General features: G+C 45.6%; 1 protein-coding gene across 1 annotated transcript; it reads right to left on the reverse strand.

Annotated features, from left to right (window-relative positions):
• Nucleotides 1–3,720: 3,720 nt before the first annotated feature.
• LOC130373772 (diacylglycerol kinase beta-like) lies at nt 3,721–7,789 on the reverse strand. The gene is made up of 3 exons (XM_056580405.1): nt 7,717–7,789; nt 7,502–7,591; nt 3,721–4,691 (listed from the first exon to the last, which is right to left on the reverse strand). Exons 1-3 carry the CDS (start codon nt 7,787–7,789, stop codon nt 4,432–4,434), a joined length of 423 nt encoding a protein of 140 aa, XP_056436380.1. The 3' UTR covers nt 3,721–4,431.
• Between the last annotated feature and the right edge of the window lie 1,550 nt (nt 7,790–9,339).

Here is a 9,339-nt window from a genome sequence, read left to right on the forward strand (position 1 = left end):
TGTGTAGCGAATGACTGCGCAGTTACAAGGAGAAAAGCTGACCCTATATGGTTATGTCGTACCGCATTCGCACTCCTGCTTAAGGTTACATCACTTTGTGTGTGAGTCAGCCGGACAGTTTTGCCCAGGTGTCGTGCGTGCCCAGCAACGCTGCCATCTGTCGCCGTTGCTACTGAAGGAGAGAACATGGATCTGTTCCATGTCAGAGCGGAGCGCTATCACAAGACGCACGAGCCGACACCTTGCATGTGCTGTCATGGCACACACAACGCCTGTATGTGCCGCCGCCATGACATGGAGTTTCATATCAGGTCAGGAGGTGGTGCATGTCATTCGACAATCTGACCCCTCCTTAAGGCGTTAAAGGCATCTGTCTGTTTCCTTGAGCAAGGTCTATCCTCCTGAATGAAGGCGTACAGCAGCTGCAGCCTACATGGACGTCAAAGTTCTCCTGGGTTTGTCAGTGGTTCACCGAAAGCGAAGGGAATATTCTCCGTGAGCTCCGTGAGGTGCGTTCACACCCAAAATGAAGGCGTGGCACAAATCCTTTCAAAGTCACTGCAAAGACGCCAATAGAGATGAATTTGAACTTTTCCGCGAATTTCGCTTGATGCTTCTTCGTGACAGCCTATCAGCGTTCCCTCCCTGAGGTCCAACATGGAGGAGAAAGTGATTGTTGCCGTTTGCAGACTCCCGGAGCTCTATAATAATCATTATAAAACAATAAAAAATATAGTATCACGCCCAAAAGCTGTGTGCGCCTACGATCATATTATGAACCCATAAACTACGATGTTGGGTTCTCAGACATCTCTGGCACTTCCATGACAAGTAAAGACTCACAATGGTGGTTCATTTGGTGGCGGCAGTGTTTTGAAGTTTGAATGATCAAACTTGTGTTCTCGCGCGAACAAACTCACATAAACACGCAGGGAAAATATTCGCTTTGCTTTTGGTGTGACGAACAGTTACTCAGGTGAGGTCGCTCGCGCAAACCGCAAACTTTTCTTGTGCAAAGAATTCAGCATCAAGTGAAATTCGTGGGAAAGAATCAAATATGTCAACTTCAGCGAATGACGAATTTGCGAAAATGTCCATCTAATCTCGTCTTTGCATTGACTTTGTATATATTTGCTTTTGGTGTGAACACAAGTTAACGCTCTTACAAGGTGACCATAATAATTACTGTCTATTTGTCAAAGGTATTCCGAATGGGGGTTTATTATTGAATCAATATGCCAACACTGTTAGAGTAGCACCGGCGGTTCGGATACAGAGGCCAAGGAGAGGACCTTTTCCCCTTGGCCACCTGCGAGACATTCCTTCCCTGGGGCTTTTGAGATGTTGTCCTGCTAGGTACATCGGTACAAGAATTATGTACTTGACCATGCAGCAACGATTAACCGATAGCAAAAAACCGCTAATAGTGAACACATGAGGCGACGCGCATCCTGAGAGGGCTACGGAGAGGAAAGCAAGCACATCTTCACTGGTTTGCCTACATTTGCATTTTTTTCCAGAAAAACACAGTGCACACATGCACACAGACACACTAGAACCCACACACAAAACACACACCACGCACACAATAAGACACATACGCACAGATGAACGCAGCAGAGGGCCCTGTGCTTACATAACCTCTCTTTTGATGTATCGCCCTCAGTGCCACAACCCCCCGCTCCCATAGTTTTTGTGTGTTAGTGTTTACTCTTCACCTTACTTGTTGTTGTGTTTAATTTCAACATTTGATACAGTGACAACAAGTGGTGTTTGTTGCTGCATGTTCATCCTACAATCCTTCCATTACTTTTTGGAATTGGCAGTACATTTTTGGGATTTGACGCTAAGGCTGTGAGTGCTGACTGAACTATTATAGCAGGATTGAGCAAGCCAGTAGCCCATACCATTTAAAAACAAAAGTGGGAACAAACAACCAAGAAGGCAATGGATTGACTTGTCATAATTGGAAGGATTCGTGTGATGCTAATCCATAACTGTAGGTTGAAAAAAAAATGACATTGTCAATGTAAACCTCAAGATACTATCTAAATTATAACTCATCATCGGACGGGTCAGGCTTACCAAAAACAAACAATAACAGTGGGATTCATACGACATTCTCCCGAACGGGATAACAGCGAGAATAAAGGTTGCTAAGCAACTAGAGTCAGAAGCCGGTAAGTGTGCGCCTTTTCTTCTCCCCATTAAAGAGGAAACATTCATTAAAACGGACCAGAGGAAACGATACACCATTCCAGTGATGACACTGCAAACAGTATGTGGCCCCTGGTGGGCCTAGGTAACTGCTCATGGTAACTGCAACTGCTTCTTTCCACGGCTCCATGTGGGGGGAATTCACATGCAAGGCGACTAAGCTAATCCATCCCCACACAACTGGCAAACCAGTGTTGATGTAGTCATAACTCGTACAACGGGTGGAAAGGACTACACAGTGAGATATATCGTTAAAAATCCTCCTTTCCATCCGCGAGTTTTAATTATTACGTTTTTGCCTTCTTGAATTGTGGATAGATATAAGATGTGTTAGTTTAATATACCCCCTTAGAACCAACATTGAATAAACCAAACAAAGCGAAGCTTGGATTGTTAAAGCTGCAGTTTGTCAACAGCCACCTTTGTCATGCCCCTTTCACACAGATATACGTGAACTATCTCTATGCATTATCAAACTATATGCTTGCTTAGTTTCCTGTTAATAATTGCAAACCATGGGGGAAATACTCAATTGAAGAGCTAATTTCAGAAAGGAAATGTCTTTCTAGATTTGCTGGCTGAATCACAGAGGTTTCATGAACTTTTTAGTTTTGATATTAATTATATTCACCAGATTTACTTCCATTTGCAAGACTCAGTACGTTTACATGCACAGCTTAATCCATTAAGGACATAGTTCGACTATGCTCCTCAATCGGACAACTGCAAATTGTCAGAGTATACATGGCGGTGAGAAAATCCCTTCATTGGCCGACAGCATCTCTCACCCCGGTACGAGTAGGTGCGCTGTGCCCATTTCAACAAGTGGTAATAGAGCCACCGGTGACCTCTTTAACAGTCAACTAGCAACAACAAACTCAGGCGGGCCGAGCATTCAAGAAAGATGTTTTCAGTAGACAGCTGTCAGTTCACTTCGGGTCAATGTCCATTGCGCCTGATGCTCCATTGGTTCCGACCTCTCGGTCGTATGCGGATTCCTCCGGCGGGTGAAGCAGCGGGAGGAGTCCAGCCGGAGGAGTCCGCCTACGACCGAGATGATGATGGAGCGCGGAGAATTGGACCAGAAGTTAAACTGACAGCTATCCCGCATACGCAACAACAGCTATGTCGCGTTTCAATATGGACTTCAGAGAGTCAAAGCCAAAAGTTCCTTTACCTACTTCCAATTCCTTCTCCACCATGCCGAGATAACCCCGCACTAACGAGTTTTTAACTTAGTTGCCGAAGTACCAGAGAGGTCTGAGAACCTGACGCAGTCTTTAGATTCATAATATCAGAGAATATCCCATCATTTCGGCCGCGGCGCAATGAATGAATAAAGATCCTAAAAAAACATATATTGTGACAGATTGCCCGAAGTTACTTTACAACCTCGTTGATGACCAACATTGAGAAAGACATGTACTTTTAATTCAGCCTTGGGTGCAATCGAAGTGTTACTTAATTCGACATAATAATCGAAATAAGCTAGGGTGTCTTAATTCGAGTATGAGTAACTCGATTCGATTCGAATATAGTCTGACTAAGGTGTATACATGCATCTTAATAATCCAATCATAGTTGGACTAAGCCAATAATTTGACTTTATTGAATGTCATGTAAACGTACTGATTGTTGCTTCTCATACTCCATAAAAGCTGTATCTATTGATACAACTTTTTGGATATTGGATATTTACGAGCCCCAGAATAATTAATTAAACCGGTTGAAGTCTTTATACGTCAGAGTGACGCAGGGGAGACCTAACAGAAAATTGATGTAGCTCATTACACAGGCCATTTAAATGGGAACGCATCCCTCATAGGCGCCATTCACCAGGCATCTAGCTGTTACCTGATCAAACTGCAATGTCATCACTCTGCACTTTGCACAGAGTTAAAGCCTACTTCTTAACGTTTTTAGGAGGTGTCCTCACTGGGGGATCACCTCAGTTCAGTTTGTTTGGGTTGTAAAGCCATTAAGCTGTGGAAAAGTCTGCCCTTTCATGTCAGGTCTGCTCCTTCTATGGACACCTCTAAATACGTCTGTAAACCTGTTCATCTCTCCTGTGTTTCAATCAGCTTGAGATTCTGAGCATGGAATGTCTTTCATCTACTGTGTTTTTTTTCTATGGCCTGTCTGTGGTTTTATTTGATGTTGTGAACGGTTGTGTTAGTTTGGTTTATACCGCGCCGTACATCACGCTGGTTGTTTTCAAGTGGCCTCTGTAAAAACACTTACTTTGCGAGCATGGAAAGGGCACTGCGGGTGGCATGTCTGGCCCGGGGTGCCTGTGAGGCATTCCTTACTTACCACTCCTATGGAGAAGTAGTTGTTGACGATGCTGTAGGGGACTGGGTCGCCCTTCTCCTCCTTGTCTTCGGCGATGATGTCGATGTTCCAGCGGTCCAGCATCAACTCGATGCTGTGCTCGATGTCCCGCAGGGGCTTCAGCATGCTGCCCCCCTCGTAGCCTGCAGGAAGCACACTGGGGTTGGTAGAGTACAGTACAGTAGAGCACAGTAGAGCACAGTAGAGTACTGTTTCAATTTGAATACTAATGTATAGAAATTGTTCATATCTATAGTATTTGTTTGAATATATTTAAAAAACCATTCTGTATGCCACTGGCATTTGCTGTTTTCCAACCCCCGGTGTATTTCTGAGAAACTTCGTGCTGGTATTATTGTTGTGAGAATTATTGTTACTTATATTAAGACTGAGATGCTTGGTCCATTGTAAACAAGGAGCCTCACACCAGCAGTTTAGCAGTAGGGTCCAACAGACACTGACAGGCAGAGACAAAAGCAGAGTTGTGATGGGTCCGGGCCCTCCCCGACGCTCAGCAGCCCCTACCCCTACCCTGGAGGAGGAGACGAGCTCTGGCCCGGCCCCAGCAGGGGGCGGTCTCCCGCAGACGCTAATAGCTACGGCGCTAACTCGAGATCAGAGGTGAGAGCATGTCATAACGATGCTGCAGGGGAACGAGCCGCTAATGAGTGCTGTCACGCTGGGGGGGCCAGGTATTATGGGTTGTCTGCCTGCGTGCACTCGCAAAAAAAGAGAGATAAAGTGCATGAGACAGTCTCGCTGGTGTTCCTAGTGGTCTCTGTTTTTGTCCTTTAAAGACCTCACATAGCTTCATGGCATGGACAGTGGATGTCTAAGCAGCTCCAGTATTGGCTTCTTTGTATTTGTTGCTTGCCGTGACAAAAGGAACTTCACTGTTCAGAAGAACCCTGTGTTCTACTGTGCATATGATGAATAAAATACTTTGACTTTGACTGTAGATGGTTTAATAATTTCTATTGGGCTTCTTGTCATGCCTTGGGTCACTTGTTTTCAATATGTTGGTCAAATTGAACACAGTAAAGTATTAATCGAGGTACACATGTACCAATCTCTTTTTCAACTATGTTCCTGCAGGGACCACAAATGGAGAGTAAAGAACTAACTCAATCATGGTGTCTTTTTAACTGGCCAACAAATAGACTAGACAACAAGACCATTGACAAACATGTCCATTTGACCCTTGACAGGTAGAGACGTCACAAAGACAAGATAGTTTAGCAGCTTTTGAACATAGTCATGTACATTCAAATAAGTGTTGTGCACATCGCTTTGAGAAAGGATGGATTCTGACTCTAGCCAGAAGGTGTCACGGTTTACGCTGATAAGAATGTTTCTTCCATGTTGTTTCCACATTCTTGCTAATGTTAACAGTTTCACACAAACAATCTTGTAAACATACAATCATTTGAGTGTATATGAGAACACAAACACAGACAAACACACACATAATTTGTTCCCCAAGCTTGTATACAGGTTATATAGAAAATACAATTTGTTAGACTCGTAAAACCGCACTGCCTACTCACTGTGCCTACATAACCATTTAAAATTACATAGACAAACAAGCATTTGTTTAAACAACTGTCCGACAACACACTCAGACACGCACACAGCTCTTGGTTTCCAGTGTGAGACTCGGAGTGTGTGAGAGCAGAGCTTTCCCATGGGCCGGTCGGTTGTATTTGTCCATCATCCTATTGGCTTGAGAGAACCAGCTCACACTCGTCTTTCTTAAGAACTGGTGTAGCCGTCAGTTAGCGGTTTTATTAGTTAGTTATGTATGTTAACACAGGGTGAATGGTACAGATGAAATGTGTGTGACTAGAAACAGATCGAGGGTTCAGCAGTAAGAGAACTAGTAACAAAACAGCACAATTCAGTGCAGGTATAAAATATGATAAAAATAAATAAATAATAGAACAACTTGTTACTAGATTGCAAATGAGGATTTTTTGGTCTATCAGTGAAAGTGACAAGTGTTTACAGGAACTTTATTGCATATCAGTATGAATCAGTCCTGGAACATCAGCCAGTCTAGGCTTTGTAAGTGAAAAGTGGAATATTTCAGTTAATAAGCAGAGGCTCCTGATGGCCCGTTTGTGTAAACGTCCTGAAGTCACGTAGTCCATACAGCTGTGCTCCTGTATTGTCTGCCGGTCGACCCTAGCAAGGGGAACAGGCTCCTGTTCAGTGCTGGGTGCCTGTGGTCCTTCATGATGCTGTTGAAGAATATCCAGAAACGCCGGAGTCCTTTGCCAGTGCTGTGTTCGGCCCGCTTCCACCACCACTCTGTAGCGACTAGCCGCTGTGGTCTGAACGGAAATACCCCGTACACCGAACATAATGCAGTCGAAAGCAGGCTCTTGAAAGGTGCCCCTGTAGACTTTTGGGAGGTTAAGTGAGGTCTTCAGGGCATGAAAGCCACTGGCGACTTGCTTGACCACAGTGTCGGCGTGTTGCGGCCAGAGAAGTCCGTACTTGGAGGAGCTTGAAGCTTCTGACCCTTTCAACCTCAGCATCAACCGACGGAGGATGAAGAGATGTTTCGTACCCTGCTGAATCCTGTAGTCCACCGTCATCCTTTTAGTTTTACTGACGCTGAGCTAGGGGTTATTGCCCATTATTGAGATCCTCAGGCAACATAGGGACTGGCTTCTGGCTACATAACATGCGCAGCCCTCCCCACTCAATTAAAGCAGAAACCATCAGCCAGTAGTCATACCGTCTAACATTACTCATTCCAATTAGTAATTATACCAAGCACATGGGCTGCTTTGCAGCTTCCAAGATGGAAACACACACACACACACACACACACACACACACACACACACACACACACACACACACACACACACACACACACACACACACACACACACACACACACACACACACACACACACACACACACACACCACTTTGGTCTCACCTCCTCCCCAGCGGAGGCATCGGGCAAGGTCGTTCCCCGTGCCCAGGGGCAGAATGGCCACCGGGGGATACCTGGCAAAGTTGGCCTTGTCTGCAAGCATAGAAACAAGAGATTTGGGGATTTTATTGGATGGAAAATGGTGGTGTTCGTGGGTTAGCTTTTACATGCAATTAAATGTACTGGTTCGTGGTATGATGGAACAGGATATGGGTTACCTATGCAGTCCAAGATCCAGCCCACAGTGCCATCCCCCTCCACAGGCCAGCACCCTGAAGTCAGGGACGTCATGGAAGAAGTTGAGCCTAAGCAGAAAGGTAAATATGTTGTTAAGAGGGTCCTCTTCATCACCTATATAGCATCTTCTCCTATTTGCCATTAGAATGCTATTTCACCATAGTTTGAAAATACTATCAGTAAACATATACAGTGATTATTGTGAAGGGTTTTGTGTGTGTGTGTGTGTGTGTGTGTGTGTGTGTGTGTGTGTGTGTGTGTGTGTGTGTGTGTGTGTGTGTGTGTGTGTGTGTGTGTGTGTGTGTGTGTGTGTGTGTGAAAGAAAGAGGAAGAGAGAGAGAGAGAGAGAGAGAGAGAGAGAGAGAGAGAGAGAGAGAGAGAGAGAGAGAGAGGGACACACGTGTGTGTGTCTCTAAGGCCATAAAGAAGGTGTCTACGTCAAAGGCTCCTCTAGTTTGTGTTGAGACAGAGGCGTCACCAGAAGCCTTCATCTATGGGGGCCCTTTACTGTCGGGAATTTGGTGGGTTGTAAATAAAAAACTGATGAAAGACAGGTTCTTGCCAACGTTGGCTTGACTGCAGTGTCTTTCCGATACCGAGGGTACCTAATCGATATAGGCCTACCGGAAGCAGACAAGAAACACTTCGGCCGCTTGCTGGAGGTTTCGCCCAAGAATGTATAAATAACAAGTAAGTGCTTCGAGGTCTAAATCACTTCAGGTATTACTTTTTCTCACACATGAGACGTCTGCTGAGACACGCCCCATTAACCTCTCCACCAAGCCATGGAACAACACATTAACCCTCCCCTACACACACATAAACACAAACATTAAAACACATATCCTCCGGTACAGGTCCACTGGCACCTCAGACGTGATTGGAATGGGACCGGCATACAGATTCACTGACCCAAGATCTGCGGATGATTGCCTGATCTTGTGTTGTGCTCTATGTTTTACAGACCAAGTCCTTACGAATGGCTAGTAAAACCATCTCTGGGGATCAGCCAGAACCGCTGCAAGAACTCCCCCCTATAATAGGCGCTGGACGCAGAGAGGTGCTGGGCAAGCAGTTGCCCCTCTCCTGGCTACTGTGAGGTGCCTGAATGTACTTGTACATAGCCCGGCCCAAGCACGTGTCACCGCGTGTATCCTATACACTAGCGCCTGAAAAATAACTATTTATCAGCCAAGAGCTGTTGGCTGCTCTGCCTTGTGCATGGAAGGAGAGTATCAGCGGTGGGTGTGGGGGAGAGGGGAGCCAGGCCAGGTGCCTGGGAACAAGCCAAACAGCCTCTAATGAGGGCAATGACAGCCGGATACTTTAACTCACTAGACAAATAGCTGCAGGTTAGCCCACACGGAGGCCGTGGAGGCGGTTGCTAGGAACACTGGGGTCCAGACCTGGCGAGTCGGCCTGGAGATAAGGCGGCAGACCTCTCGTTAGCGTCAGAGTCTTTGGTTCTTTGTGAGTGGTGGTGTTGATGTGTAGAGACAGTGCATATCAGGGTGGGTCTTTGGTTCTTCGTTTGTGTGTGTGTGTATTGCACATGCCTGCCTGTGTGTAGACTGCGTGCCTATTCTCTCCTTCTCTCCCTCATT

Source organism: Gadus chalcogrammus, chromosome 20, assembly GCF_026213295.1.
Source record: "Gadus chalcogrammus isolate NIFS_2021 chromosome 20, NIFS_Gcha_1.0, whole genome shotgun sequence".
Lineage (NCBI taxonomy): Eukaryota > Metazoa > Chordata > Actinopteri > Gadiformes > Gadidae > Gadus > Gadus chalcogrammus.